At 37.3% G+C, this 13,116-nt stretch overlaps 5 protein-coding genes across 5 annotated transcripts; all 5 read right to left on the reverse strand. All coding sequences in view use genetic code 12, as the record gives it.

Moving 5' to 3' along the window:
* Positions 1 to 566: 566 nt before the first annotated feature.
* DASC09_056350 (uncharacterized protein) lies at positions 567 to 1,568 on the reverse strand (the record flags this gene model as incomplete). The annotated part of the gene is made up of 1 exon (XM_064999220.1): positions 567 to 1,568. One exon carries the CDS (start codon positions 1,566 to 1,568, stop codon positions 567 to 569), a length of 1,002 nt encoding a protein of 333 aa, XP_064855292.1.
* A 561-nt stretch (positions 1,569 to 2,129) lies between these two features.
* On the reverse strand, positions 2,130 to 3,932 carry DASC09_056360 (M20 family metallopeptidase; the record flags this gene model as incomplete). The annotated part of the gene is made up of 1 exon (XM_064999221.1): positions 2,130 to 3,932. One exon carries the CDS (start codon positions 3,930 to 3,932, stop codon positions 2,130 to 2,132), a length of 1,803 nt encoding a protein of 600 aa, XP_064855293.1.
* A 460-nt stretch (positions 3,933 to 4,392) lies between these two features.
* DASC09_056370 (uncharacterized protein) lies at positions 4,393 to 6,885 on the reverse strand (the record flags this gene model as incomplete). The annotated part of the gene is made up of 1 exon (XM_064999222.1): positions 4,393 to 6,885. One exon carries the CDS (start codon positions 6,883 to 6,885, stop codon positions 4,393 to 4,395), a length of 2,493 nt encoding a protein of 830 aa, XP_064855294.1.
* A 730-nt stretch (positions 6,886 to 7,615) lies between these two features.
* On the reverse strand, positions 7,616 to 8,476 carry DASC09_056380 (uncharacterized protein; the record flags this gene model as incomplete). Its single annotated transcript, XM_064999223.1, has 1 exon — positions 7,616 to 8,476. One exon carries the CDS (start codon positions 8,474 to 8,476, stop codon positions 7,616 to 7,618), a length of 861 nt encoding a protein of 286 aa, XP_064855295.1.
* A 1,041-nt stretch (positions 8,477 to 9,517) lies between these two features.
* PEP5 (tethering complex subunit PEP5) lies at positions 9,518 to 13,108 on the reverse strand (the record flags this gene model as incomplete). The annotated part of the gene is made up of 1 exon (XM_064999224.1): positions 9,518 to 13,108. The coding sequence occupies one exon, from the start codon at positions 13,106 to 13,108 to the stop codon at positions 9,518 to 9,520; it is 3,591 nt and encodes a 1,196-aa protein (XP_064855296.1).
* Positions 13,109 to 13,116: the final 8 nt, after the last annotated feature.

The following is a 13,116-nucleotide window of genomic DNA, read 5'->3' on the forward strand; positions in this document are numbered from 1 at the left end:
TTGGTGAGATTCTAATAACCCGGTCACCACCGGCACTCATATCACACCCACCATCACCACTTGCTTGAGTAAGTAACCTTCAAAGTTGACCCTGACCCCAAGCAAGCAAAAAAAAAAATGGTATTACTGGTACTTTCAATAGAACCATCGTCAGTGGATTAACATGCTCCCCTTGGGTTTTGTTTTTTAATTCTCTTTTTTCAGAGATTGTAATGTTTTGCTCTCATTAATAATGATGAACAGATTTGGTATAGTTTTAAGAAATCAACTCCCGGTGCGCTTACCGTTTTCTCGTTCGGTGAAGCACGTTGGTTAGAAACTACGATGTTTGCCGGTGATTCTTTAATAGAGAGATTTGGTATCCTGGCTAATTGAGCCGCGAATGGAGGTTTTTACCATGGTCCGGAGGTTTTAATTTTATGGGAAAATAATACCTTCCATAATCTTTAACTAGTTGCTGGTCATTTTTTTTTTAAGAGCAAAGTGTTGCTTTGATGATGGTGTAACAACTTTCCAAAACCTAAATGCTAATAAGTTAGTGTCCCAGACCGATCAGGACAATAATCCTAATGATTTGCAACTATTGCCGTAGGTCTATAAATTTGATTATTTTCACTAGTATTGATATTTCTAGTTTTTTTAATATTTTTTTGATTCTCGTCATAGAAAGTGTTATCTTCTCGAAGAATATTATTATTATTGTTGTTATCACCAGTGGAGGTAAAAAATATACGATTTTCGCTAGGGGATGGAATTGTATCCTCGATTCTACCCCCCATGTTCTGGGAAATATTATTATGAGATCCTCTGCGTAACCACTGAGCTTCCATGAATTCTTCTCTTTTCTTCAATTTAATTTGTTCTTTATGCATAGAATATTCCTGTTGTTCAATATTTAATAGACTATCTGGTCCACTGTTAGGTGGCGCGCTTTGATCATAAACGACGATATTGAGGATCGGTTCGAACCAAATCTTGCGATTGCTTGTGACCCCAACATCATTATTGTTACTATCAGCATTATTGGCAGAGTTAGCTTTAGAACTAGGTATGTAGATATTAGGGACTCGGGATTCAGGTGGTGGCTGAACTCTTTCACTCATTGCTGCCTTTGCGCAAATATAAATTTCTTGGTTGTTGACGTTTTGAGCTCTTCTTGCTATTTCTAGGGCTTTCCGAGGTTCAGGAATTAGAATCTTAGTTTGACCCAATCTAACAAGCAGAACATTCTCTAAACCCGGGAAGTCAAGGTGTCTTTGGCGCATAAAGTAAGCAAGACCGCTTTGTAGCATTAGGTCAAACCCATCAAACAAGCAAACAAGGTCATCATAAAACACAAATCTTTTGAGAAAGGTTAAGAGACAATCGGTTGCTTGTCTGTGAGGAAAGTAGCCTTTATATAGAGAGGAGAGAATATCGATATAGTGCTCGATTATTGGGCGGATCCTGAGAATATGGAGGTATTTACTGAAAAGGGGGAAGTTTGGGCGCTTGTGAGGATCCACAAGGGGCCTCTGAGGGGTGTATCTCTTGGGAGCTCTAGAATAAATGTTGGAGGGGTTTCCCATGATAATTGTTTTTTGTATCCTATTTGTTTATTTATTTATTTATTGCGTGGAGATCTTGAGAAATGGTATCTATGATTTATAAAAAGTTGAGATGAGCGAACGAACACAAGGGAGAAATCAAAAGTTTTTAAGGGTAAGGAAGGTTTTGTTTTGGTTTTTTTGTGGGTATTTCTGGATCGTTTAAAAAGAAAAAGACGGAGTGAGTGATGTCCTTCCACGCAATGATTGCTATCGTTTTCAAAAATCGTCACATGAACGGAGAGCCATGAGAACTGTACATAGTAATGAGAAATAGCAAATAATAACAACTAATAATAATGACTAATAATAATAGGGACCTGGGAATATCTGTGGGTGGCACCGATGGGATATTCACCACCCATTACGTAGTCGGGTCCATCGCGTTACCCGCACACGTCACTACCACTGCGATTACCCTGCCGGAAGCCCGCTATATATCTGCTTCCCTCTCTTCATATGAAGTAAAACTACTGCCCAACAAACCACTTCTGTAATCTATTCTTATTCCTGCTTTTATTGTAAAGCCACAACACTTTGCAATCATTGCTCAGAAGAAAATGAATCGACATTTCTGATGTACTCGTAGTAAAATGCAACAATGTTCAAATGGCCTTGGAACAACACATTCTCATTGACGCTGTGGATCCCACCCAAACTAACACTGTCACTAAGCGCTCCAGGTTGGTATCTGTAGATATTCTTGGTCAAATCCCAATAGTATTTTGTATCGGTATTACCGGTGCTCATCCCAGGAGTGGCAATAACCGGTTTACCTTCCAATTGCTCCCCGTACACCAAGTCTTCATACACATGACGTAGCGATCCAACATAGATATCCCACATTTCACCACTGTGCGGAGAGATTGGCGCCACTTCCAACGGAGTGCTTCTGGTGTAATTGAACAACCCATTAGCAGTTGGTTCTTTAATCGTGATTCCATTGACAACAACTCCCAAATCAAAGCGATTGGCCACCAAGAGCAAGTTCCCAGCAATCTTATCTTGGGTTTCACTAACTGAAGAATCAACGTTAACTCTAGAATTGATGACCACCGACACAGATTCCGGTAAGGCATTAGACTTGATCCCGCCATGTATGATATCAACTGCCTGGGAAGTGGAAATAAGGTACTTGGTCAACTTATCGTTTGATAAATATTCAATAAGTTTCTTATTGGCAGTTTCATCACGGTCGGCATTTAAGATGGTCTGTCTAAGCGCTGGAGCCATTTCATCCGAATAACTGGCAATACATTGCATCATGCCCAAAAGTGGATTATAACTTGGAAGCGATGGTTTGAATGGGGTTTTTTCAATCAATGATATGAAAGTACTCATAATACCAATAGAAGTATGGTCAGGTGGAACTGAAGAATGGCCGCCAGGGGTGGTCAAGGTGATCATAGAGTCCAAATACCCTTTTTCCCCAGTGGCCAACGAAGCAAAATATTGACCTTCCATGGCAATGACCCCGGAACTACCTTCGTCAATTAAGGCATACATCGAGTCTTTGCCGTATCTTTCATATAAGAATTCACTAATTTTCTTAGCACCAATAACTCCGGAGGCTTCCTCATCGTATCCGAATGCGAGAATAACGGTTCTTTTTGGAGAATACCCGGTCTCAATCAACAATTCCATCGACTCCATTAAACCAATAAGCAAGTTTTTACAATCAGAGGACCCTCTTCCCCAAACATACTCGCCATCGTAATGACCAGAGTATGGGTGGTGCGACCATTGGTCTTCGGTGGCCCATTCGACAGGCACCACGTCCTGGTGAGCGGTCAATAATAAAGGTTTTAATGAAGGATCAGCACCATCCCAAGTGAAAACAAGACCGTATTCATTGACCACTTCCTTGGTCATGGATTTATGGACAAGGGGGAATTGTTCCTTCAAATAATGGTGGAAGTCGACAAATGGGGCAAAGGATGGGTCGTCAAGTGGTAAAAACTTGGTTTTATCAGTGACTTCAGTACGAATTTGCACTGCTCCCGATAATTTCTCAGCAGATTTGACACGGAAATCAGGATCAAAAAGAATTTTATCAACTGTGTCTTTAAACTCGTCATATTGCTCAGGAACAATCTTTGGAGATATTGGGCATAAAGATTTTTGAGCTTCGGCAAAGTCTATAACCTCTTCATCATGATGGTGACAATTATGGATTGAAGAGCTGTAAGATGGTAAATTTTGGTCGAAATAATATGTCTTCATGAAATAAAGGGTAGAGCATACTAAAAGAAGATGGGCAAGTAATGTTTTCTTTGATCTTTGTTTAGGTGGTGGAGCAGTAGCAGTAATTGGAGCAGGAAGATCCTGGCCAGTTTTTTCGTTCATCCTGAAATGTTTTGAGTAATATAATTCCAGAGGTGATTTCCTGGGTATATGGGAGATATGAGTATTATATTGGGGTGGTGTGTCTGTGTGTGGGTGGCTCTCTCGATTTTTCACTTTTTTAGGTTTTTTCTTATCTTCGGCACAACCTACTTCCATTTCCGGATATCCCTGCAGCTAGAAAATAACCATTTTACAAGACGATTAATTACTGGTTATGGAAGATATATATGTATGCTGTTGGCTCCTACAGTAGAACAAGGTTAAGTGAACATTGTATAGAATTAAAGAATATTATAAAGCGAGAATCTTGAATAAAAATTTTGAAACGGGTATATGATAATAATCGATTGTCGCAGGCAACAGTATCGACAATAAACAATACAAAGATAAATAAAAAAAGCAGCAAAGAAATGAAATAAAAATGAAGTAGAAATGACCTAAAAATACATAAAAAGAAAAACTAAAAGACCTTTTGAATCCTGGAAGTCAAGTGATGCTCCTTTCGTTCCATCAATGGTGGAGTGTGCACTAATGCTTGAGCAACCGAACCTCTGTCTGAACTAAAACCGGTTTGTGGAATAAATGGAGCATTGAGCTTGGGTTCTTTTTCTGATCGAACAATCTTGGAAATCTTCAACCCTATAGTGGCACCAGACTTTTGTACAACTGTATCTTTAGAAGGCGATGAGCTAGGAGCAGATTTGTTAGTGGAAATTGGCTCTCTGTTGGAAACAGGATTTTGGGTTTTTGGAATGGAGTATTCTGGTAAAATGATATTGTGAGTGTCGCTTTTGAATGGGTCAAGAGTTCGATAGCAATAGGTATTCTCAGAAGAACTTTCCATACCCAGTTCGTATTCACTTTCATAAGAAGATTTGTATGGGCTTGATGATTCAGACTGCGATATCGAAATTGGTTGAGGTTTAGCAAATGAATTCTTGTTGATCGATATTGGTTGAATTTCCTTCTTTTCTGGTATGGCGGTGGTCGTCACTTCAATCATTTCCTTGGCCATAGAAACCTTTTTGGGATCTTCAACATGCGGTTTCTCTGGAACTGGTGGTGGTGCTGATTCTTTTGTGGTGGTCTTTTTGATGATATCAACATTGTTTTTGTTTCCTTTTCCAAGCTTCCTCTTATTCAAGAACTTCACAATTCTTATAATATCTCCTTCCTTCATCTTCAACTCCCTCAAGGCCTCAGAATCAATGGTTTTTACCATATTTTTATTCATTTTTTCCTTGTTGAAAATATCAGTGTACCGTGAACTTTGAGTAGCATCGATACCGGCATCTCTGAATAAGTTGAACCAGAAATCTCCTTCATCATCAGATTCGGTCTCCGCCACCACTCTTTTGAAATTGGAAACTTTTTTAGTGGCGGATTTCTTCTTTTCTTTTCTTTTCTTGGAAAGTTTAGAATTCTTTTTATATTTTTCCAAATCTTCCCCGGTGATTTGCTCAATATAGGCAATATCTTTGGTACTCAATTTCCGAAGACTAATTGCGATCTTCACCCCAGTTTGCTTGTGCAATTGAGCCTTGCCATCGACCAATCCCAAAAATTGCGCCTCAACTTTATGATCCCCGGTCAAATCATTCCAACAGCGAACTTTTTTTGGATCAGGACCATAGTTCTTCTTGACCTTTTCATAGATTTTTCTAGTTTCTTCACCGTACCCACCAACGACTCGCAAATAACTGGCAGCCACCACCCCACGAGCCCCATTAGAAATGGTTTCACATAACCACCAATCATCGGATTTTCTGTCATCGACAACATAAACTATTTCACCTTCGGTACAAGCAAGTTCTTCAGAAGTTTCTGCATCAAAATCATAAATGACTTGAGCGGTCTTGAATGTGGCTCCAGTGGTTTTACTAGCAGCTTTAACTTCATCAAGAATGGTGTCTTGAATGGCACCGTATATTTCCCCGAGCAATTGAAGAATATCATCCGCGGCTTCTTTAGTATCAGTACGCAATTCAAATGCGGCGACTGGATCATTGAAATCGATGAAAACGTGCTTCTTTTCAGAAGAGAACGCTGCCAATTTCTTAGCTGGCCAAGATTTAGATTGCTCGGGATGATCGACAAAATCAATAGTAATTTCACCATTAGATATGATCAAATTTGTGGTTTTTTTCTTACGGCCATCAATTTCAAACACTTTCCACTTGGCAGTGTTCTTGGAATTTTCTTTTTCTTCTTCTTTTTCTTCTTCTTTTTCTTCTTTTTTTTCTTCTTCTTGTTCATCATCCACTTTTGTTTCTTCTTCTGTTTCATCATTATTTTCCTCCTCTTTTTCTTCGATTGGCTCATTGGCCTTAGAGTTTTCGATTTCCTCATTCATTTTCATATCTTGGGTATCTTTTGAAACAATTTGGAAATTAACTTTTTTGTCCTTCTTTATCTTTTTCTCCCTTTTAGATTCCTTTTCTTGGGATTTCTCCTTTTTAGTAGACACTTTCTTTGGTCCATCTTCAGTAACAATCTTCTTAGCCTTCTTTGGAGAATTTGAGCTCTTGGTTCTTTTCTTCAAGATTCTTCTCAACCCACCGGTTTTCACAACTGGTTTTGGTTCGTATTCCACATAATTCCGGGGAGCGAACCCAAAGAAATTATTGTTCTTCACTAGCATCCAATTCTCATCCTCCATATCATAAACTTCCATCTCATCCTCTTTGGCAAATGACATTTCTTCAGCGTTTCTGGATTTGTAATCGTATAGCCCAATAGCGGTCCCCAAAGATTCGGCAGCAACAATGCAATCGACGGGCACAAGCCCGATTGGCTCGACCACTTTGGTTCCTAAGGTCCGTTTTTTCATTTCCCAGTTGGAAGTATGGGTTTGATCGAGCAAGTAAAGTAAATCATCTTTCTGAAGACTAAGCTCATCGTTGAATTTGGCAGTATAATCTGTTGCGGCACGATACACGGCAGAATAAGGCATGATGTGTGTAGCAATTAAATAAATAAATAAATAAATAATCCTCCTCTTTCTTGTCCTGCTTCTTCTTTGTGTGTTATTAATATTATTAATATTATTAATATTATTATTATTATTATTATTATTATTATTTTATTTTTTTTGAGGAAACTGAAGCAAAATGGAATTTCAGATGAGAAACATTGCGAGTTATAACATCCATTTGATACCCCATACCAACATGGGAATTACCATCAATTGGTAGCGTAAGTTGAGGCATGTTGGGGGTTTTTGCCGGGTGCAGCACCCGGACTGGGAAATCCTGGTTGAAGGGTTCCATCAAAATTGGAAATATAAAGTGAGTTTCTAAATAAAATAATGAAAAAAAAAAAAAAAAGTTTCGTGTATGATAGGGGGCTATGAACTGCAATTATTTTGTCTGAAGTGCCATATCTTGGGGCTTGGTTGGAAAAATCAATTCTAGGAGGGACTTGGGGGAGATAACAGTTTAAGATAATATAATCCAAAAAGGAAGAATCGTTCTTACAATTTATAGAGAAAATTAATATTCAAAATAGCAGATTGTAATGTAATAGTAAACATCCAAAATATAAAAAAAATCGATTGCAAAGAAAAGTAAAAAGCATTAAAAAAACAAAAACATAAAAAACATTCTAAAGAGATATTACACGAAGCGAAACATAACAAAAAAAAAAAAGAAAGAAAGAAACCCATGAAAATCAAAAAGCCAATTCTAATCCTTAAAAGCCAACAAAACATCGATGAAGTCGAAGTAGCCGATTTCAGCTGTAGCACCGGCATCGACAGAAGGATACTTCTTGAAAACTTCGGTGACTTTCATAATCCAAACCATACTTTCGATAAAGCTATCAAACTTCATGAGTGCCGGTTGGTTCACTTGAACAGTAGAGAATGTGAAGAAGATGTGATTGATTGATTCTTGAGGCAAATCAAATCCAAATGTTTTCAAAGCGTTGGCAAACTCCTGGTGATTAATAAAAGTGCTGCCATCTCTATCACATTTTTCAAACACAGTTCTCCATCTAGCCAAATAGTTCCAAATATTGCAGAAATCTTCGAAATCAACGGAGTTGAAATGGTCTTTGTCGAATAACTTGATCATGGTTCTGGCTGTGCTTCTTTTAAATTCGGTTTGATCGTAGTTTCTAAGAGCATGGCTAAGTTCTTCTTCTGCCAAACGGCCATCATGGTTGAAATCGCAACAATCAAAGAATTGTTTCAAACGGTCTTTTTGAGAGAGAACTCTTGGCTGCTGCTGTTGTTGTTGTTGTTGTTGTTGTTGTTGCTGATGTTGCTGATATTGCTGATGTTGTTGTTGCATCATGTAGTTTGAAGTGGTGGATTGAGGAGACAATTTTTCAAAACTTGCTTCAGAACCAGAAGGCGAAGCGGAACCAAGCGAGGAATATGAAGAAGAACGATTTTGGAATGGGTATTGTGGTTGATAAAACCCACTGGCTTTAGATCCCCCAGTGGATTGTGGGGTTTGAAAGCCAGGCTTGTGTTTAGCCAAAGCTTCAGCAGGAGTTTGAAAGACGAGTAAATCGTCACCGTCAACTTTGTAGCCGCTCATTGTTGTATGTATATATATTTAAAAAGAGGAAAAGAATATAGCAAACAATCAAATTGATTTTAACAATAGTGTAGTAGTAATGGCAATGGTCTTATAACAAAAAGTGAGGTATTTGGAATAAAGACGAGTTTTAAAACAATATCCTTGGAGCGCGGCGTTGATATCGAATAACAAAGGTTAAACGGGGGGAGAGGGCCACAATCCATACCAGGGAATTCTCCGGCATTTATATATATGGCGATGCCCAGCCGTTAGGCTGCCTCTCTTTGCAAAGCCATTATTGTTTAGTGGAGGTATTGGTCCAGTTACCACGGTGTATTAGTGGATCGCCCAGCTTAGAGCTCAACACATTGTTCAATCCTCTGGTCTGTAAAGACGACCCACCACCGAGTCATCTCGGCGTTCCTGCCCTTTGGGACCACCACTTTTTTGGTCACGTGGGAGAGCCATCGCAGTGGATTGTGTCATCAATCATCGGTACAAGCCACTCTTATGTAAACATATATATATATATTTATATTTTATATGATATATTTCATCATTATCCTCTCTTTTACTTTACATTCCAGTCAAATTTACCTTTTCGTGTTGTTCATTCAGTGTTTTCATTCACACGGGGAAAAAAAAAAAAAAAAAAAAAAAAAAATTGAAACAATGACATCTGTGGGTACTTGGGTATTATCCCTGTAATCACAAATTAGTTAGTAACTTGCCCTGTCAAAAAACACGGGGAGAGTGGATTATATTGTTCCATTATTCACATCTTCATTGGTAAGCTAATATAACTGGATATTGGTTGTTACTTGTGCCAATATGCTCTTCTGTGGTACCCCTATCTATCTACACCGTTTGAGGATACTTCATTAGATTGTCCTATCCAGGACTAATTACTGTTTCATTATTATATTATATTATATTCAATAAAAAAACAATAGCCAAGCTATATAGTTTACTCTCATAACACCTTCCGACGCTTGTTTTTGTATTAAAATAATACTAATAATAATCACAATATTCATAATAATTTCAAGTAATAATACATCATACATCGGAATTATTAGCCATGATAAATCGACTATGTTCCATGGCTCCCCTCCCAAAGAAATCATTGATTACCTTAAACTTATCCTCGGATTCGTCTAGCGCAATTCTGAACAAATCATTTTTTTCCCCAATTTCATCTTGAGCCATTCTAAGGTTACTGACCGCCTCCATTTCACTAATGCACTTTGGACATTTGAAATTCGTGGAATTTTTCGACCCCGAGCCAGCTAATTGCCCCAGAGGAATCAAATCCTCATTATACGAATCATACTCAAAATCATTAAGGCATCTTTGATGATAAGAGTGCTGGCAATAAAAGTGAACAATTGGGAAATCAAGATTCAATCCACATAAATGACATTTCAAATTATTAACCACAATAACATTCTCTTGGTCGTTGGAATCTCCACTTTCATTGTGGTCTACTAGAAGCTTAGAGATCTCCGATTTCTTCGTCTCAATTTCTTTGGAGTAGTAATCAAACAACTTATCATTCTTTTCAATCTCCAGTGTCTTAAATTCCAAGTAATTCATCAAAAAGTTCTTCAAATATTTGAACTTCACAAGATCATTCAAACTAACAATATTCACCAAATCTATCACTGACAACACGTTACTCTTCAATAACTTTATTAAAATCAACATCAAATTCTTCACTCCAAACTTCTTGGTTAAAAATTCCTCAGAATTTTTCTTTATCACATAAAATAATGTCATGGAATACATTTCAGGAATCCCTGGGCCATATTTGTTCAAAATCTCCACTGACTTCTCGATATTTTGTGAATTCAACGAGCTTCTCAATAACTCAATTTTGTTCGATGCAGACACTTGATGGTTTTCACCGGTATATTCCTCATCGATGATCAAGGTTGGATGATCATCAGGCAAAGTGTCTTCAATCTCGTCAAGTAGTTTTTCCATGTCAAAATTATAACTAATCAAATTCTCCTCGCGGGACTTTGTGCGCTCATTTTTAAGTTCTCTAGCCTCTTCTGAGCTTCGATCTTCTCCAGTGTGCTGGTCATTTTCTAGTTGATTTTCCTCGTTCTCCACCTCTCCTCCAAGACTCAATAGCAAATCTTCATCTGAGAAATCATTCAAATGACAAAGCAACAAAACTGTATTGTAATCCATCAATGTCTTGTGTTTTTGGTATAACAGCATAGCCTTTTGTTCCCACTCTTGTTTATTATTTTCCATATTTGCCAAGCTCAAATACATTTCAAACAACGTAATCAATAAATCAGTCTTATCTTTCACGTTGGTATTGAACCGATCAAATTTATCATAATTCTCAAGTATTGCTTCTAGGAAAACCACAAACTCGTTAGGGTTATCAATAAATGAAATGAATACGAGACGGGGCTTTGGTGGTTGGTACGTTGGTTGTTGGTCCTCTTCTTTGTTGATACTCGAACTATCAGTAAAATTCATGAGTGTCAAGGTATTGTTTGCAGTGGATGAAATGTAATCCACAAAAGTATTGTAACTCTGAATCGCAAGATTAGTGTCATCAGTATCCTTCCCAATATCATTGATCAGTGATGAGTTTTGGTGATGATGTTCGGTCACGCCATCTTTCAAATTATTGAATTGCTCGTGTATGTACTCTTCACTGATTGTTGGCCTGTAAATACCAGTGAAAATATCAATCAACAACTTTGTAGTTTCAATTGGAACATGATGTAATAGTCTTTTAATGTAGTTGCCTTGAGTAGATTCCGTTAGTAGTAAGTTGAAAATTTCATTGACTCTCAAAAACCTAAGGAATATGATGCACATTTTGAAATCTTGGAACTTATTGATCAAAATATCCAAAATCATGGAATAATATTTAAAAATAAATGAAATATTAATGACCACCTTATTGAAATCAATTTTCAATAATAGACTGATAATTAAATCAAGATTGAAGTTCAAATTTGAATAATTGAGCAAACTTTGCTCCTCATCGCTGTCGGCGTATTTCTGCTTCACCGCCTCCAATTCATCAATGAAGTTTTGAAACTTGGCGATATCTTTCAATTTGCAATAATTGCATAACAACAATGTCAAATAATCTTCATTGATCAAATCATCGGATGATGAATACTTGATTAGATGTCGCTCAAAAATCTCTTTATTGCTGAAACACAAGTGCTCCAAGTATTCTGTTAAGTACAAGATCTTGTCGTTATTCTTGAACTTTAATATCACATTTAAATTGAAGCTGTTATTTTTCAAATTAATCGAATCAATATATTGCCCAATAGATTCCTGGAAGTCGCCTTTGTCATATAAATAATCACCGTATTTCTTTTTGATTAAAAATAAATCCTTTTTTGTGATAGTACTGGCAGGATTATTTACCGCAAGTTCTTCTTCGGCTAGTTGAATAGCCATTGGGTACAAATCTCTCTGGATCAATATCTGAATTTTATCATTGATGCTCTTTTCTTGTAGTTTGTAAAAAATCCCATTGGATGATAATAGATATAGTCCATCATTCGCTACATTGATGACATTGGTGATGTTATGCGAGATTGTCAAGTTGAAAATGATGAAATTATGGGTGTAATCGATCACCATTATTTTAGTTGTTTTGAATTCTGAATTGCCGCCACTAGTGCTTGATGGATTGAATTTGAAAATTGATCCCGCGGGACTACTGGTATCTTCAATATTGTCATTCATAACGGATTTTGTAAAACTGTTGTCCATGGATGAAACCATCAATAAATATTTGTCATTGAAATTGAAAAGTCTATTTTGATTGAACTGTTTGGAGGTTTTTATGGAATTCACTTTGCCAAACTTGGAATTATAGAAATCAATGGAGTTCCCATTTGAGTCACAGCTGATCAAGTTACTATTTGAAGACAAAATATCATTGCAAAACAAATTCGATCCATGAGTGTTCTCCAATACATTTAATGGGGTATTCTGGTTTCTTCCAGTGGTGTCAAATAGTAAAATCTTGGATGTGGTTAACACATACAAATAATAGCCAGAAGTCGGACTGCTTAAAAATAAATGTGCCCCAGTGATTGGCTCTCCACTTGATTCATAAATTATTCTTTGTCTGGCGCCTTTGTCATTTAAAAGGTTACCTCTTACCAAAATCGTAGATCCATTGGTGAATCCGAACGCAGATACTGAAAAATCATCGGATATTGCGAAGGTCGATAATGGGAATTGATTGGTGCCGTTTTGAACATTAACCGATGTCAAATAATGATGAGAATAATCGTTGGTCTTGGAATTATTAGACTCCATCAACTTATCCAAGTTCCAAAGTTTCAATACCGTAGGAACCCCCAGCGACTCACCAACGGCACATATCACATTCATATTATTGACCTGAGAGTGTTTCAAGTAAGAAATGGTGAAATTGGGCTCAAATCCCACAAATTGATAAACGAGATTGAACTCCAAATCCACAATCTTGATGATTGAGCTCGCAATGGCAAACATTATGTATTTGTCACTAGAACATATTGCACTAATGGAAGGATCTGAGAAAAGAGGGGTTTCCGTGTTGAAATTGGGATCCCTTATGGGAGAATAATGAAGAAAGGAAAATTGCTTCCACGATGACAAAGACATAGTTTCTT

This window comes from Saccharomycopsis crataegensis (genome assembly GCF_037102585.1).
Source record: "Saccharomycopsis crataegensis DNA, jcf7180000000097, whole genome shotgun sequence".
NCBI classification, from domain to species: Eukaryota; Fungi; Ascomycota; class Saccharomycetes; order Ascoideales; family Saccharomycopsidaceae; genus Saccharomycopsis; species Saccharomycopsis crataegensis.